Source organism: Leptonychotes weddellii, chromosome 15 (genome assembly GCF_054177405.1).
Source record: "Leptonychotes weddellii isolate Sample4059 chromosome 15, ASM5417740v2, whole genome shotgun sequence".
Classification (NCBI taxonomy): domain Eukaryota; kingdom Metazoa; phylum Chordata; class Mammalia; order Carnivora; family Phocidae; genus Leptonychotes; species Leptonychotes weddellii.
This window is the reverse complement of record NC_138383.1, coordinates 42,235,223-42,252,441: the sequence shown is the minus strand read 5'-3', so window position 1 is coordinate 42,252,441 and position 17,219 is coordinate 42,235,223. Positions and strand designations below refer to the sequence as shown.

Genomic DNA, 17,219 nt, shown 5'->3' with positions numbered 1-17,219 from the left:
TCCTCCACCCTGCCTGCTACATGCTCTGCTGGGGGTGCCCCGGGGCTCAGAGACAATGCGGCTTTGTGGGATCCCCTACCTCTGCGCACCCGAGCCCTGAGTCCTGAGACGTTACCTCATCTGGGCCAGATCCCACGGGGCGGGGCCCACCCAGGAACAAACCGGCAGGGGAGCTGCCATGATGGGAACGGGGGGTGCAAGCCCCCACCTGCTGCTGCTGGCCCCCGGATCGGATGGGCCTTAGAGTCCGAGGCCGTCTGTGTAGCGCGCAGGCAGGGAAATGAAGGCCCAGGGACCTGCTTAGCGTCACACAGCAAATCAGGGGAGCCAAGGCCTCTCACTTGGAGTTGGGTCTTTCTGAGATGTAGGTGGTGACCTTCTGAGCCCTTCACGGGGACAGGCTTTGGGGTGGGCGGGGGCAGACACTGGTGAGAACGGGACTAAAGCTGGGGGCTGTTCTTCAAGGCCAAGGAGAGGCCTGTGGCCCCAGCAGGCAGAGCTCTGGGCAGGGAGCCACAGAAGCCACAGAGCTGGGCTGTGGTCGGGCACAGGTGATGGGGGAAGGCCTCAAACCGCCTCCAGGATCTTTGTTCCAACTTCTGGTCCCCGAGCGTGCTCTGTGCTGGGTACAAAGTCACGAGCACTAATTGTCCTGGGTTATGGCCAGCTTCCTGCTGAGCTGGCTGTGTACCGACAGGCAGCCTGGGGAGCAGGGGAGCCGGCCCTGGGACTAGAGGCTTATCTACCTACTGGGCTGGGCCCAACAACAAACGATTATTCACCCCACGGCCAGGTGGGCATCCATGCCGGCCGCGTAACCTCCGGATACCGCCCTGGGGCTGCCCAGCAGAGAGGGGTCTGGGACCTGTCACAGAAGGAACAGACACAGGAGCACCCTTGGGCTGGGGGCCTGCATGGAGGGCAGGCTCCGGCTTTCTCAGACCCATTCCCTCCTCCCTATCTCCCCTGCCCTGACTCAGGCCGTGCACCCCGTCACTCACAGAAACCCCCTCCCTGTCCACCTCCTGCCCACCCCCCCACCCCCCATTCATTCACCCTCCCGCTGGATGCCAGGACTGGCGCTATTCTGGAGGGGCAGCTCCAACTCCATCACTCCCCGCTCTGAATCCTTCCATGGCTCCCTACTGCCCCCAGGGTAGAGCCAGGCCCTTGAGCATGGGTAGGGTCTTTCATCGGCATGTGGCTGAGCCTGCTCTGCAGGCTCCATCGCCCACCGTCCTCCCGCCAAGGAAGTCCTCCCAGGTCTTAGATGCCGCTCCTGCTGCCAGGCCTTTGTGCTCCCACGTTTGGAATGCTGCACCCTTTTCCCACCCGACCCACTCATCCCCGCCTTCCCGATGTCAGCCTATACCCGGGATCCTCCCCAGCCCCTCCCCCAGAGCTGGGGTTCTTACTACTCTGCCTCCTCCCCCACCTCCAGTGCAGGGTCCTCGTCACCATCCCCTCGGTCTGCAGCTGGGGGCCTGGGTAGGGGTCGAGGAGGGAGTGAAGTCGGCACAGACCCCCTCTGGAGGGAGTGACTCCCGTCACGGACCTGCAGACGGATCGGCAGGATGCTGCCGAGGGAGTTTCTGCCCTGGGCAGGTGTCAGATTCACTGGGGCTTGTGGTAAACCTGAAACTCGCAGCCTGCCGCCCGTCCTCCAGAGGCACATCTCCGGGCGGCGGGCGGGGGGGGGGAGGGCGGGCCGGGAGCCTGGGTTTCTAACAGGGGCAGTGCTTGGACCAATGAGTCCAAGGGTCTTTCCTATCCTGAGGCTCTACTTTGGGGTCCCCTCCACTCCTGGGTCTCTTTGCCCTTCCCAGGGCCTGCCGTGCCCTAACCCTGGCTTTTCGCACCTGCGCGGGGGGCCTTTGTGGCTTGCCTTTGTGCCACAGGACCAGCCCGGTGAGGAGTGGGGTTTGACCATTTACTGAACCACTGCTGGGTGGCAGGCGGCGAGCTGGCCCGTGAGAAAGTAGGAGAGTGCTGCAAGCCTGGTCCTCAGTGAGCAGGGCTCAGCGGGGACAGTGAGACAGCTGTGTGCAGGGAAGACGGGGAGAGGGGCCCGGCTGGCCACTCGCCCTGGGAAAGCCACACACTTGCCCGACAGCAATACCCCGATCCCTGCACAGATCCCGTGGGACTTTTCTAAAACGTGTCTGCACGCCCCTCCTGCTCAAGACCCTGCAACGGCCTCCCGCCACCTGCGACGGCTTGTCCCATGCTGCCCTGGCCGCGCACATCTTGTCCTGCCCACGTCTGCTCCGTGGACAGCCTTCAGGCCACGCCCAGGCCATCCTGCGCCACGCCTTTTGTCACTAGCCCCACCCTCCTTTCTGTCTTCCCACCGCTTTGCGCCTTGGCCGGGACCCTGTGGTCCTCACACACACCACCCCGTGCCTCCAGCCCGCCCCGCACCCCCTCCCCGAAGCCCTGCCTGAGCCCCGGGCACAGGTTGCTGCCCACCCCCACCCCCGCCAGTGTGGTCAGGGCTGTGGTCACATAACTCTGCCTCCTGTCCCCCAACACAGAATCTCAGGGTGCGGAGCAGCGGGGGAACGGAGTTCTTCACACGGTCGGCCACCAAGTTCAAGGGTGCCCTGGCCCAGAAGTTCATGTTCGTGGATGGAGACCGGGCCATCTGTGGCTCCTACAGGTGACTCTCCAGCTTTCTGGGGGCCGGGGACAGAGGTGGCTCCTGTTCCCAGCTGGCTTCTGCCCTTCATCCTGCCTTATGACACCCTGGTTATTCCGGTTCGTGGGTCCCAAAACTGCTGAGGTGTGAGCAGGGCTGGGGCACGCCCGCACGCCGCCCGCCTGTCTCCGGAAGCAGGCAGGGGAGGGCTCCTGTCCCCCAAACTGTGTGCCAACCTAGAGGTGTCACCGGCCTGGGGGTGGGTGTGGGCCAAGCACACGGGGCGGTCACTCAGAGAGCCACCTTCAGGGATGGGCCAGGACGAGGATGGCCGTGGCCCAGCTCTGCAAACCCCGCCATGCAGGGGGCGGCGGGGGTGGGGGGCGGGCTGTCCGCAGCCACGCCCGTCCACGCAGCCAAGCCACCGAGGATAGCACCTGCCCCTGTGTGCTGGACGGCGCCGGGCTGTACTGTGCATCCCGTGAGGGGCCTTACGGGGCCCTCTAACAGCCCGCAGGAGCGCCACACTGCTATTTTAGACGGATGGGAGCGGCCCTGGTGCAGGTGACTTGTCCCAGACTCAGGTCTGACCCCGAGGCTTGTGCTCACCTCTCGATTCCATCCAGGCCTCCGTAGCCAGTCTGGTGAGTGCCGGCCTCTGGGTGCTCGGGGCCTTGCTCACACGCCCGCTGCCGTGGCTGGGGACTCCCTAGACTGGGGACCCGAGGCTGGAGGGAGGGGGCAGGCCCCCCTGTGCCTGACCGGGCCGCCCTGTCTCCCTGTGCTGCAGCTTCACGTGGTCAGCCGCGCGGACGGACCGGAACGTGATCTCCGTGCTGTCGGGCCAGGTGGTGGAGATGTTCGACCGGCAGTTCCAGGAGCTGTACCTCATGTCCCACGGCGTCAGCCTCAAGGACATCCCCATGGAGAAGGAGCCCGAGCCCGAGCCCATCGTGCTGCCCTCCGCGGTGCTACTGGTGCCCTCGGGCACCGTAGCCAAGAAACTCGTCAACCCCAAGTACGCACTGGTCAAGGCCAAGAGCGCCGATGAAATTGCCAAGACGTCCTCCGAGAAGCAGGAAGCCAAGAAGCCCCCCGGACTGCGGGGCGCCACCCTGGCCGAGCGGCCCAGAAATGTCCCGGAGGCGCCCCTGCCTGTCCACCCCGGCCTGCTCAACCTGGAGCGGGCCAACATGTTTGAGTACCTGCCCACGTGGGTGGAGCCGGACCCGGAGCCCGGCAGTGACATCCTGGGCTACATCAATATCATCGACCCCAACATCTGGAACCCCCAGCCCAGCCAGATGAACCGCATCAAGATCCGAGACATGTCCCAAGCTAGCACCCAACTGTGGAAGCAGAGCCAGGACTGCAGCCCCAGCCCCGGGCCCAGTGCCCCCCAGGACGGGGGCCCAGCGGAGAACGGCCTTCCGCAGGGGGACCCCGAGCCACAGCCCCCCGTGCCCAAGCCCCGGACAGTCCCTGTGGCAGAGCTGCTCGCCCAGGACAGCGGCGGTGTTGACTGGGCCCTGGAGACCCCAGAAGAGGAGACGCCCCAGAATGGGACAGATGGAGCACCGCCCCGGACACCGTGCCCAGGCCACGCCCCGCTCCAGCGGCAGCTGTCTGTGACCCAGGATGACCCTGATGGCCAGGGAGCGGTGATCCCCAATGGGCTAGATGGGGAGGAGGAAGAAGATGATGATGACTACGTGACCCTCAGTGACCAGGACAGCCTCTCGGGCAGCTCTGGCCGTGGCCCCGGCCCCTGGCGGCCCTCGGTGGCCTCCTCTTCTGTGTCAGACGAGTATTCTGAGGTGAGGGGGCGCTCAGCCCCTCTCCGGAGGCGCCACTCCGAGCAGGTAGCCAATGGGCCAGCCCAGCCCCCCCGCCGACAGCTGAGTGCCCCCCACGGGACCCACGGGACCTTTGGTGGACCCCTGGGTGGCTCGCCGTGGGCCCCGGGTCGGGAGAGAGGAGAGGCGGGTACTCCGAGGAGGACGCAGGCTCCGAATTCCATGGATAAGGAGACACAGGTGAGTCGAGGTCCCTGCCTGTGAGGGGTCCCTCCCCCAGGCCTGAGCAGCCAGAGTGGTCGTCTGCTGGGGTACCAGATCCCCAGATTAGATGGCTTTGCATGCTACAGATGGGGAAACTGATGAATGGGGGCGGGGGGCAGGTAGCAACAACGCAGGGCCACACATGTGGCTGGTCCCTACCGACGCTGGGGAGCCCCTGTGCCCCATAAAGGCAACCGAAGCCAGCTACTGGGAGCCAAAAGGAAACGCGCTTAAAATACCCAGAGATTTCAGACATCGGAGTTCTAGGGAGTTGACTCTGCCCTGCCGTGTGGTCCACTCCCTTATTTGCTGATAGCACAGAGATGTCCTTTACACCCCCCAAGGTCACCCAGCAGTAAGTGGTCCCTGTCTGGACCTCATGTCAAGCCACCTCCATGTCAGTCCCTTTGATGAGGACCCAGGAGACCACTCTCCTCCCCTCTCCCCTGGCTCACATTCGTCATTGCCTCTCCTCCCGGTGACCGCTGCAGGTCCAGGACCCAGAAGCCTGGGCCCCCTGCAGCCCCAGCCCAGCCCCCCGTGCCTGTCCTACCTGGGAACAGCACGCGGCTGATCATGCCTGGCATGATGATCAGGCCCATGGGCAGCATCTTGAGGTAGCTGGCCAGGATGGAGCCTGCCTTGGCATGGTTCAGGTCCCGGGCCGACAGCGACCGCTGCACAATGACCTGGGGGCACGAGGAGGGGGTGAGTCCCAGGCCCCCTCAGGGGCACCTGTCGGGGGCTTTCTCCTTGCTGTGCCTCAGGGAGCGGCAGGAGATAGGGTGCCGTCCCTCTAGCCCTAGAGCTGCTTGAGAGAACTGAGCCTGATGCCCGACAGCAATCCAACCGGAAGCATCGGTTGGAACCAATGGCATCTGAGATTCCTCCCAGCTCTGACATGATTTCCTTTTGTTTCTGTTATTTTTTTTTTAAGTGTAACTTTATTTGTTTTTGTTTTTTGAAGATTTTATTTATTTATTTGAGAGCGAGATCACAAACAGGGAGGAGGGGTAGAGGGAGAAGCAGACTCCCTGCCGAGCAGGGAACCTGATTCGGGACTCGATCCCAGGACTCTGGGATCATGACCTGAGCCGAAGGCAGACGCTTAACCAACTGAGCCACCCAGGCGCCCCTCAAGTGTAACTTTAAACAGCTTCACAGAGATAGAATTCTTGTGTAGTTCAGCCTCACAAATGGTACAATTCAGTGGGTTTTAGTACGTTCACACGGTTGGACAATCTGCAGCTTTTAAGTAGTTTATGTTTGGTGTTCTGCAGTTGAAATCACCAGCTGCAGTTCAGAAGTAAGAATCTGTGGTTTTAACTTATTTTCCAAACATGCGAGCTGCATGCAGAGTTCCCCACGTTTCCCTTTAAGACACGGCTCTTGGTAGAACAATCATTATTGGGTGCCAGAGTGGTGACCCCGAGTGTGCAGGACAGGCTGACTTCCATCCTGCTTCTCCAACAGCTGCCTCTGACTGGGGACAAGTCCTTGCCTGACTTTGGGCCTCAGTTTCCCTGTCTGGACAAGGAGGGGTTTAGACGCAGTTCTCCGTAGTTCATCCCCTCTGATGTCCTGTGGTTTGCCAGAGCCCGGGGCTGCTCTCCTCGTGGGAGAGAGAAAGCATTTCCCTAAAACCCCGCACATCAACTCTCATCATTTTATTCTGTGCTCACGGTGGCCAGCCCTGGGAGGCGGGGGGGGCAGCTGCCGTCCCCCCATTCTGCAGCTGGAGAAGCTGAGGCCCACTGCTCCAGCAGAGCGAGCATCGGGCAGCAAGGCCGGGACCTTCCCTGCGGGGTCAGCGGGCTCCCGCCTCCCCAGTACATCTCAGCGTAGGCTCGGCTCCAAGCCGGCACTCGCTCCCCAGGCCCAGCCACTGAAGCTCCCCGAGGCTGTGGGACCTCGTCTGCAAGACGGGGTACTACCACTGACCCCCAGCGTTGCTAGCAGGACTGAGTGAGGCACTGTGTAGAGGGCCGAGCCTGTGCCTGGCTGCTCACAGGTTCCGTGAGTTCAGACTTCCTTGGGGTCCATCTTCAGGGTCAGCCACGGTGCGATGCTGGCCCGTGAGCATAGGGACCCTGGCGCCGCTCTCTGGGCAGGTCCTGAGCCGGCCTGGTTGTCAAAAACTGGTGCTCGGACAGGGCCACCGAGGTCAGGGAGGGGCGTGGCCAAGCTCGCTGCCCATGGGGCCTTTTGCTTGTTCCTGAGTTTGAGAGCATCAGCTACACATTACGGACGAGCCAGGAGGTAGTGAAAAGTCCAAAGCCAGTGAAAAGCCCCGGGGTCGCAGCGCACAGAGCCGCCTCCTGGTGCCGACCAGACCGGGCGTCTCGGAGGGCTGCCCCGGCCCGGTGGCCGGTTGGCGTCCTACAAGCCCCCGCTTGCTGCTGAGGGTCACGGCGGAGTAGGACCAGCCACGTGGGGTTCAGTGCAAAGGTACCTGTATTGTGAGGTTCTGGGCCAAGGCCTGGCCGTCCCCCCTGGGCAGACCCAGCCTGAGCCGAAGGACGACAGGGAAGTCAGGCCAGGCTGTGAGGCCCCAATGTCAGTGGTACTCAGGACCACCTTGGGGTCAGCAGCGTCCTGCCTCGGTATCCAGGCAGTAAGGCGCATCCAGCCCTGACCTTGAGGGCTGGCAGGGTGCTGACTCACTTGGCCTTCATGGGAAAATCTCTTGACTGATAATCCGCCCAGAAATGCCAGTGTCATGCCAGGGAGGAAATGACAGGTGTCCTGGGGTGAAGGGGCATGGGTGGGCCCTCCACTCTCCCGGGATGCTGGGTAGACACCTGCTGTCAGCTCAGTGTGTGCCCCAGAGGCCCACGTGTGAGACCAGAATCATGTTACAGCTGGGGAAACTGAGGCCCAGCCTCCCAAGGTTCCTGAAGCCTCCTATCCTGGATTACTTCCCATTGACACAGCCCAGAGACGGTCCTTAAACGAACACACACTGAGCTCCTGCTGCCTGGAAGAGGGAGAGCCAGGACTGAGCCCGCTGAACACTCCCCTCGTGGGCGGGAGCCATGGCCATGGGGGAGGTCACTCTATTCCGGGTGCGGATCCCAGGTCTACCTTCTGGGCCTCGGGGTTGTGGCCTGGGACTGGGGTTGGCCAGGCCTCTCTTGCAGGGAAGGCTCTCCTCACTCATCCCCTAGTGGCTGGCTGGGGTGGCTCTTGGGCTTCGCTGCCTCAGGCCCATGGTGGGGCCCTTGGGGAGCCAGGTCCAGAGGCAAGATGGTCATCTCTTGCTTCACAAGACCTTTTGCCACCAGGCGGCTGCCTGGAACTGCCCACAGTCCCCTGGTGTGTTCACAGCCCAGGGAGAGCGAGAGTCAGGCTCCAGAAGAAGACCCAGCCCCTGCGCTCACCAGAACTTTGCCGGCCCACATTGAGGTGCTCCCTCCAACAAACCCGTCCAGCCCCCTTTACGGATGGAGGAGGCTGGGGCGGGCACAGCAGGAACTTGCCTTATCATAACCACAGAAGGCGGGATTATTCCCATGGGACTCGGGGAAACTGAGGCACAAAGTAGTGAAACAGACTTGTCTAGGACCACCAGCAGGTGAGTGGCCAGGCCAGGAGGCAAACCCAGGTGTGCTAGCTGCGGCCTGCCCCCAGCCCTTGGGGGAGCTCACTGTGTCTGCTCTTTCTCTTCTAGGGCCAGCCCATCGCCCACTATAGGGTCCCTGCCTCAGGGACCAGGGAGAAAGATGGCTTCCTGCGGCCGATGAGGACCTCGGGACTCCCGCGGTACCGCCCTGCTGCTGATGGCACCCAGAGCTCTGCCAGGAAAGCGGGCCCGGCCATGGCAGGCCCATACCCCTGGCAGGTCAAGGCGGGCCGCATGTCCCGCACTCTGGCCGATCCCGGGACCCCAAGGCCGGCCCGAAACGCCAGCCCCCAGGCCGATGGCAGGCGCCCTGAAGAGCAGCCAAGTCCTTTCGGAATCCCGTACTCCAAACTGTCCCAGTCGAAGCACCTGAAGGCCAGGACGGGCAGTGGCCAGTGGGCCTCCTCTGATTCTAAACGGAGGGCTCAGGCCCCTGGGGACCGCAAGGACCCCTAGCACCCCGTCCCTGGAACTGGAGCCGTGCGGTCCGTGGTCTCTGCCCCAGCCCAGACTCACCAAGCAGGTGTCCGTGGGGCTGTGCCAGGGACTGGCAGACGGGCCGCCCGGACCGTCCAGAGCCCGGCCCGGAAGGCAGGAAGGTGGGGTGGCCGGCGACGTTGACACTCACCTGGTCAGTGCACCAATACCAGGTGGCCATGATGGTCAGACCAAAGGTCATCCCGGTCCACGGGAGGTCCCCTGTGTAGGGGTCTCGGAACATGTGCATAGCGTCTGCCCGCGGCAGGTGGCAGGTCGTGTTGGCGATGGTCCGGCGTGGGATGGCCTGGGCATAGGCAGCCGCCAGTTGCTCATACCCACCGATCTGGTCAAAAGCTGGAGAGGGCGGGGCAGGGACGGGTTGCTGGCTGGTGGCCCTGACTCAGGGCCCCCACTTCCCAGTGCATCAAACTTGACTTTTTCCCGTTCACCTTTCCCAGTCTCTGGAAAGGTATGGAGGGTAGAGGGTTTAAAAAGCAAGGGGGTGGGGGATTCAAATGACTGTTCTATTTGTATTTAAAATAAGACTATTAAATGAGCATTTTGCACGTGGACACCTACAGTGTCCCCTTGGGCCCTGGATGCCTGTTGGCCTCGGGCGAGGGCTTCAGATTGTTGACTCAAGGGAGCAAAAGTACTTTTTCTTGGCATTCGAGGACCTTCCCGAGGAGTCTAAAGTGTTAAAGCCCTGACCTGGGGCTTCTGAAGGATGTGACTTGGGCAGAGCTGAGGACGCCCGGCAGTCATGTAGCACTGAGAACAGAACGAGTCCCAGAGGGGGCACGGGAGTGACCGAGGCCACGTGGCCAGCCGGCTGGGGCTCGGGCCAGAAGTCATTTCCCTCCTTTCGCTCCCTCACTGTTCCCGTCTACCTCAGGGTCAGGGCCCTGCGTGGGCAAGCCCCGGCCCATCTGTGGCTTCTGCTGTGTCCGCAGTCACTGCCCCCCCATCCAGCCTGGGCCTGGCTGCCTGGCTCCCTCCCCTGCAGTGGGTTCCGGGGACGTGGGCCCCTGTCTGAAAGGAGGCAGACACACAGAAGTGTGAATACGGGGGACGCTCTGTCTCATCTGCCTGCTCCTCGCCCCTCTGCCCTGCCTTTGCCAGGCTGGGAGCCTGCCGCCGGCACTCTGGCCCTGGCCTCTCTGCCGCCCCGAGCCCAGGCCGGCCCGAGTACTCAGAGCAAGTGTACGAACGCTATTCAAAGGTCAGAAATTGCCGGGCCACGGGATCCTCCAGTCTGAGCCTCGGTTTACCCCTGTGGGATCCTGCTGGCTCTGATAGCCCCTAATGGGGCCGCCCTCGGAGCTTCGTCCGGGTTCCCAGGCCAGGATCACCGACGCATCTCAACCCTCTCCCCTCCTCCCCGGCCCCGGCCTGCGGGCTGTTGCAGCGCTTCTGCCATTATGCACAGGATATTGAATAATGGGACCAGAGGCCCGGGCGGCTCTGTGGTCCGCTGATGGTGCGCACACGTGCCCTCGGCCCTCCCTCTCCATCAAGCCCTGAGCCAGCCCGGGGCGGGCCACACGCTCAGCTGGGCCGCCGCGGGGGCTGCCGACTGCGGGGTGGCTTGACCTCGTGAGCCCACCCCCACCCCGTGCTGGCACCTGGGTCCTGGCAGCCCCCCCCCCCCCCCCCGCTCACCTTTGACGGTCAGGATGACAGCCCCCACCACCATGATGAGCGTTTGCAGGGCGTCCGTGTAGATCACAGCAGCCAGACCCCCTGTGGGTAGAAACGATGGAGCTCGAGGGGGGAGGGGCAGCAGCTCCACGACATGTGTCCCCTGCCCTCTCAGGTGTGGGGCCAATCGGCTGGGCCGGCCGCGCCAGCTCCACGGCTCCACTGGCCAGGCTGTGGGGGGAGGGGGCCCCCGCCTCCTGCTCGTGCCCCCCACGCATCTGCCCCGCCGCAGGGATGCCTGGGCCGGCTGGCGGTCAGGCCCCCTGTGTGTGGGGTCCCCGGGGCGCCATACCTGCGATGGTGTACAGGGCCGTGATGGCGAGCATGAGGATGGTGGAGAGGTAGAAGTTCCAGCCCAGGCAGATGTGCACGAAGAGTGCCCCGGCGTACAGGTCGATCTGGGGAATGGGAGAGGAACCTGCGCGGAGGCTCGAGCCAGGGCACCACTCGCGCGCCGTGTGGCCTCGGTGCCCCGTGGACAAGGCGGGAGAGACACCCCCAGCCACCCCGCACCCCCGCCGGCACTGTCGTGAGGGTGGGAGGAGGTCCTGGATGTGGACAAGCAGTGTGCAGGGAATGTTGCTAATGTTAATAAAGTCCTAAGTGGCCCATGTCCACCGAGGAGCAGTGTTGTCATTGAGTCTGGCCCCTGCCGGGGTGGGGGTGTGGGTGGTGAGATGGGAAAGGAGGAGTCCGGGAGGGCTTCCTGAGGGAGGCTCAAGAAGACCAAGGGGGGGCGCCTGGGTGGCTCAGTTGGTTGGGCGACTGCCTTCGGCTCGGGTCATGATCCTGGAGTCCCGGGATCGAGTCCCGCGTCGGGCTCCCTGCTCGGCGGGGAGCCTGCTTCTCCCTCTGACCCTCCCCCCTCTCATGTGCTCTCTGTCTCTCTCATTCTCTCTGTCTCAAATAAATAAATAAAATCTTTAAAAAAAAAAAAAAAGAAGACCAACGGGCCTCAGGAAACAGGTCTGCAGGCCAGTATCCGTCTGGGTGTGCCCCCTATTCTCTGCTCCATTAGACGGGGGCCCTGAAAAGAGACCAGATGTGTTCTGGGTGGGGGGGCAGGCTGGGGAACAGACAGGCAGTCTTGCTCACTGCCCTCCGGTGGGGCTGGACCCGAAGCCAGGACCATGTCTCAGGCCCAGGCTGGTCCCCAGGGGCTGGACTGGATCCAGCCGCTGTCATCCCAGACCCCGGGGCGGCATGTGGGGCTGGAGTCCTCGTCCTGGGTTGAGCCTTACAACCCTAATTCCAACACCACCCCCACCTGTATTGTGGGAGCCCAGGGAAGGAGGGCAGGACTGTGTCTATGGGACTAGGGGCCGGACAAGGGGCTCCACCCTGCCGAGTTTCCTGATCTGCCATTCTGGGCCTGCTTGGTGGAGGGGAGATGACCTGAAATACAGCCTTTGGGGCCGATGGGCTCCTGACAAGGCTGGGCAAGGCCAGTGGGTCAGCCAAGCCTGTGTATGTGGGGGACCGCTCAGCATAAGGCCCAGGGGGCAGAGGCCCCTTCGAGCTACAGTGCCTGGCCCACCATAGAGCCGAGCAGCACTGCTCAGTCGGCTGTGGACCCCCTGATTCCAAAGCCTGCATTCCCTGTACCTCTCCCTCCAGGCTCCCCTTTACCCTCTCTTGGAGAGATCAGCCAGTGTGGACTCTGACAAGGTGCTTTCAGGAGAACAGCAGCCCCTCACTCTAGCTACTGGCTTTGGTGACGTGAGTGTGTGTGAGTGTGTGTGTGTGAGTGTGAGTGCATGTGTGTTGGGGAGAGTGTGTCTACCTCCAGCCCAAAGAGAGAAGCCCAGGGTTGTGAACGTCAGAGCAGGAAGGACTCTTCAAGCCCCCTGCCCCGTCAGACCAGAGGAGAAACTGAGGCCTGGGGACGGGAGAGACTTCCCTGAGGCCAGGTCCCAAAGGGTATCAGAGATTGGAGCTGCCAGGAGAAGAGGAACAGGAAGTCTCTAGAAGGAAGCAGCACCCCCTCTCCCTGGCCTGCTCCTCCTCCAGCCGGCGCTCAGGACCCCTTCCTGGATGGAGGCCGCCCTCAGAGCTCAGCCCTGATCTGTGTGGCTGGCCTTCAGGCCCCGGCCACCCATCTCTCCCAGCCCAGGTGACTCTGGTCACACCAGCCTGGTCTCCTTTGCACACGCTGCACTTCGCTGCCTCCGGGCCTTGGCCGGCCAGGTCCCTGTGCCCTGGAGCTGCCCCGTCTGCACGCCCCATCTTCCAGAACTCTCTTCCCGGATGCTCTCCCCTAACCTCTCCTCCTCAGGGACTTCCTCCCATGGCAGTGAGCCCCAAGGAGGGACGAGGACTTAGACCGTGTCAGGAGCAGCACAGGCAAAGGTGTGGACGTGGGACTTGGGCTGCACTCTTCCCTCCAGGACCCTGCAGAGCGTGCAGTAAAGATTTGCCGCTGCAGCGATTAGGAGGTTGCCTGCAGGCTCCCGGGGAGTCCCAGCGAGGAACTTGCGACAGCACCCAGTCTGACCTCTCCTACAGCCGGAGCCCCGGCTTCTGTGGGCCCAGGAGAGCTGCGGCCTGGTACAAGCTAAGAGCCCTAAACCCAGAGCCGCACGGGCCGGGTCTGTGTCCCTGTTCGGCTGTGTCCTGGCCACGTGGCTTTGAGCAGGTCACCTCACCTCCTGAGCCTCAGTGGCCCTCATCTGGAAAATGGGGAAGTGGATACGGAGAGACAGGCCACGGTTGCAGGCCCAGCCTCTTCCATCCCCCTGCAGAGCCCCGCCCTCGGGGAGGTGGGGGGAAGGGCGGGCAGGACCCCCAAGGGAGCCTGTCCTGCCCCCAAACCTTGCCCACCTCCATCGAGGCCATCACTGTCCCTTCAGGGCTCCAGAAACTTCTCACCCTTGCCACACTTGCTGCACCCGACCCACTGGCCAGGGCTGTCTCCAAAATACTCCCACGTCTGCTGTCCCCACCCCCTGCCCCATCCCTTTGGAAGCCCCTCACTGGCCCCTCCCGCACTCGGCTTGTCCAGAGGAAAATCAAGTTCTCTGCATTTCCACCGCACATAGAATAAGATCCAGCTAGCCATGCCCAGAGGCCCTGTGCCACCCGGCAGGCAGCCCCCTCCCGTCCCCTTCCTCACTCACCCCTCTCCAAGCTATGCGGCTCCCTGCACTCTAGCCTCACCCCTTCCTTCTGTTGCTGCAAACCTGGCATTTTCAACGCAGACCACTCTCTCCGAAGGGAGCCTGATCTCTGCTCCTGCTGTCATCGTTCTAGAATTCAGCCCCACCTTTGCCTCTTTCGCCACACTTTACTATTACGACTATATTGGCCTGTGTACTTCTCCATCAGGAACATTACACTCCCTGCAAGTAAGGAATGTGTTTATCACCCAGGGCTCGCCCAGGGCCTGGCACAGCAGAGCCCACAGACCAAATCCCGTCACACGCATTGGTATTGTGTTTCGCACTCCAGCAGCAAAGTCGAGGAACAGCTATGACTCCTGCAAAGCCCCAAATACTGACTTTCTGGCCCTTCCCGGAAAGAATTAGCTGGCCCCTGGCATACTTTTTCCTTCAGTCCCATGAGGTATGCCAGGCACATAGGAGCGCCAGAGACACATCAGTGAACAGAGAGAAGAAACGGGGGAGACAGACAACAGACATTCTAAGTAAATTATTCAGCGTACCGGAAGATAGTGCAAGTATGAAAAAGAGGGAAAGCAGGGAGGGGCAGGCCTCACTGAGAAGGTGAAATTTGAAAGACCTGACAGAGATGAAGATGTGAGCCATGTGGATATCCAGGGGAAAAATGTTCCAGGCAGTGAACACAGCAAGTGCAAAGGCCCTGGGGCAGGATCACGCCTGGTGTGTTCATGGATGTGCAAGGGGGCCAGTGAGGTTGGAATGATGTGTGTGACAGGAGGAGAGGGACAGGAGAGGTTGGCGAGGTGGTAGGGGCCACATCTTGGAGGATCTTGTAGGCCACATGTGGCCTTCACTCCACGTGACCTAGGGTCTTGTGCCACGTTTCTCTATTTTCCAGAGGTTAAATGACTAGCCCAGAGCCACGCAGTGATGGGGTTCAGTGGCCCCAGTCCCCATCTGAGGGTCAGGGCGGTAATGTCCGCACCCTGCCATCGAATGTTCTCCCGGCACACCACTGTCCCCGCCTGAGGGGTGGGAGCCGGTGAGCCCGGTGGTCTCTGTCTGGACAGACTGCAGCTGAGACGGGTGCTGAATGTGCAGACAGCTGGGGCATTCCCAGTGCGGTCAGGGCCTCCGGGGGCCAGCTGGGCGCATGCACTTCAAAGAGTTTCAGCCCAAAGCCATCAGCCAGGGCGGCCCCAGTCCCGCCCAAACCAAGCCAAGCAATTAGCGTTCCTCTGGGCTTCCTCCGGCAACCCGGTCTTGGCTCTGGAGCCCCAGCCTTGACGTCAGTGGGCTCTTTTCCATTTTATAGGAGGGTCAGTCGAGTCATCCCCTATCACAGTAAGGAGTTTAAAGTGTCAAGTCCCAGCTGTTTCAGTGCAACAGAGCTGAGGTTGTGGCCCCGGGCGGGAAGGCAGAGGCCTGGGTTCTAACCATGCTCTCCGCCTGAGCAAGCAAGTCACGGTTGCTCTCTAGGTCTCAGTTGTCTCATCTGTAAACTGGGCTTGCAGGATGAGATCTCTGTTAGGACGTCCCCTCCTAAGGCTGAGTCCTTCTGGAGTCCTACCCACGCCACCTCTGAGTGAGATGCGACTCTACCACAGACATATAGCAGCATGAAGCTGGGGGGGGGAGGAGAACCCCCCCGCCCCGTGCACACAGGTTGGCCCCACGGGGCCCCACCGGGCACTCCCCACTCTGCTTCTCTCCCCTCCAGTCCACCCACTGAGAGGTGCCAGAGTACAAATGCAGAGCTGACTGTGTCAGTCCCCTGCTTCGAGTCCCCAGGGTCCCTTGGGTCCTTCGGCCCCTTACGATCAGAACCCGGCAGCCTCATCCCCCACTGCAGCCCTCGAGGCCGGGGGTGGGAAACTAGCAGCCCAAGAGCGCTTCCACAGCCTCACCCCCCTCACAGATGACCTGCCCTCTTTACGAACAAGGAAACGGAGGCTCCGGGTCTCGTCGGGGTGCACCCAGCCAGAAGCAGACCGATGTAGGACTCGGGCCCTGGTCCCCACCTCCCGAGTCCTTCCAGAAGCTGGGGCTGAAGTGGGCTAGATGGCCTCGGGGGTCAAGGGCAGGGTGCCCATGGACTCAGGAGTGAGAGCCAGAAGACCTGGTATTGCCAAGAAGTCACCAGGAAGCTTGGGACAAGTTACTCTCCCGCCCTGGGCCTCAGTTTCCCTATCTGTGAAATCAGGGGCTCCAACAAGACGAGCCCGAAGTGAGCCTTGACTGACATTCGAGGGGTGTTTCTGCTCTTACCCTCCCAGGGGGACCAAGTCCAAGCCCCCAAGGGAAAGAGGCCTGGAGTGCCCACGAGGGCGGCACCCCAATACCAGGAGGGTGCCGCCAGGGTTCAGCTTTGCGAAGGAGCTGACCAGCCACAGGATGGGCTCCCGGTGGCTTCTGAACCACCAGCGACCGTGCGGGTTCTCAGCGCCCCCTAGTGGGCAGTCGTGGCTCACCTCCGCGCTGGCCCAGAAAGACATCCAGGCTGACCCCCACCCCCACCAGTGACCTCTCATAGCGAGAACCCCTAACACCCTCATATCTAGGCCTGGGGCAAAGCAGGACTCAGAAGGCCTGCTTTGTCCCCTGACGATGCGAGCTGCCGAACTGACATTCTGGAAGCCCTGGTCCAGCTATCCCAGGTTCACTGTGTGTGTGAGCAATGATTGTCCCTCTCCGGGCCTCAGTTTCCCCAGCTGTTGAACTAGAGACAGATGACAGGATATCAGGTCTGTTTGAGGGGCCCCCAGAGCAGGAATGATTCCAGGCTGTGCTGGCTGGACGCTGGGAGTGGGGGGCGCAGCTCACCGATATCTTGGTGAAGACGGACAGCATCAGGGACAGGACAGACAGGTACATGCGAATCCGCTGGCCTCCGTAGCGCTTCTGAATGTATTCAGGCATGGTGACAATCTGGAGGAGACACGGGGGCAGGGACTAAGCACTCCCCCGAGAGTCGGGGACAGTATCGCCCGCCCAGGTGTGCCGCCCAGGTGTGCTGCCTATGTGCTTGAGTAGACGGAGCATCATCCCCCAGATGCAGCAAGCAGGGGCAGTAGAAACCAGCAAAGCCCCCAGGCTGAGGTCCTCGGGGACCTGTCTTCATGAGTTATAGGCACACTAGTTGGACTAATAACCCAGCCCGGAGAGCAGTGGGTTCGCTCACCAACTTGTGAGCGAAGCCGGGGTTCCCGCTCATCAGCACCACCAAGCCGGACCAAGGCCCCGACCCAGGTGAGGTCACCCTGGGGCCCCGGGAGTGGACTCACCTCCGAGGAGATGTAGATGGGCACGAACACCCAAGCCAGGGCCAGCAGCACATACGTGGCCTGAGGGGGACAGAGGCAGAGTGAGGACAGCAGGTGCAGCTCCCCCCAAACCCGCTCTAGAGACGTAGCCGGGACCAGCGGTCTGGAGGCCTGGCTTGCCAGGAGAACCTGAAGTGGCCTCATCCCCTCTCTGTGCATCTGTACACTGATGGCCCCTGGCCAAGGCTAACAGCTCTCCTCCTGCTGGCCTATCCAGCGCTTTGGCATTCTGAAGACCAACCTTTCCCAGGAACACCACCCGTCTAGACATTGGCC

The 17,219-nt window shown here is 62.2% G+C and overlaps 1 protein-coding gene and 1 long non-coding RNA gene across 2 annotated transcripts in view; one reads left to right on the top strand and one right to left on the bottom strand.

Moving 5' to 3' along the window:
- The window catches only part of SACK1G (scaffolding CK1 anchoring protein G), a 29,855-nt gene extending 18,733 nt beyond the window's left edge, over positions 1-11,122 (top strand). The window contains exons 4-6 of the mRNA XM_081805628.1: positions 2,535-2,659; positions 3,429-4,674; positions 8,369-11,122. Of these exons, the coding sequence (XP_081661754.1) occupies positions 2,535-2,659; positions 3,429-4,674; positions 8,369-8,776 (1,779 nt within the window). The 3' untranslated portion in view covers positions 8,777-11,122. The remainder of the gene's footprint in view (positions 1-2,534; positions 2,660-3,428; positions 4,675-8,368) is intronic.
- On the bottom strand, positions 10,833-16,742 carry LOC145717411 (uncharacterized). The gene is made up of 2 exons (XR_014140605.1): positions 16,444-16,742; positions 10,833-10,899 (listed from the first exon to the last, which is right to left on the bottom strand). It is a non-coding gene; the product is annotated as an uncharacterized LOC145717411 (long non-coding RNA).
- Between the last annotated feature and the right edge of the window lie 477 nt (positions 16,743-17,219).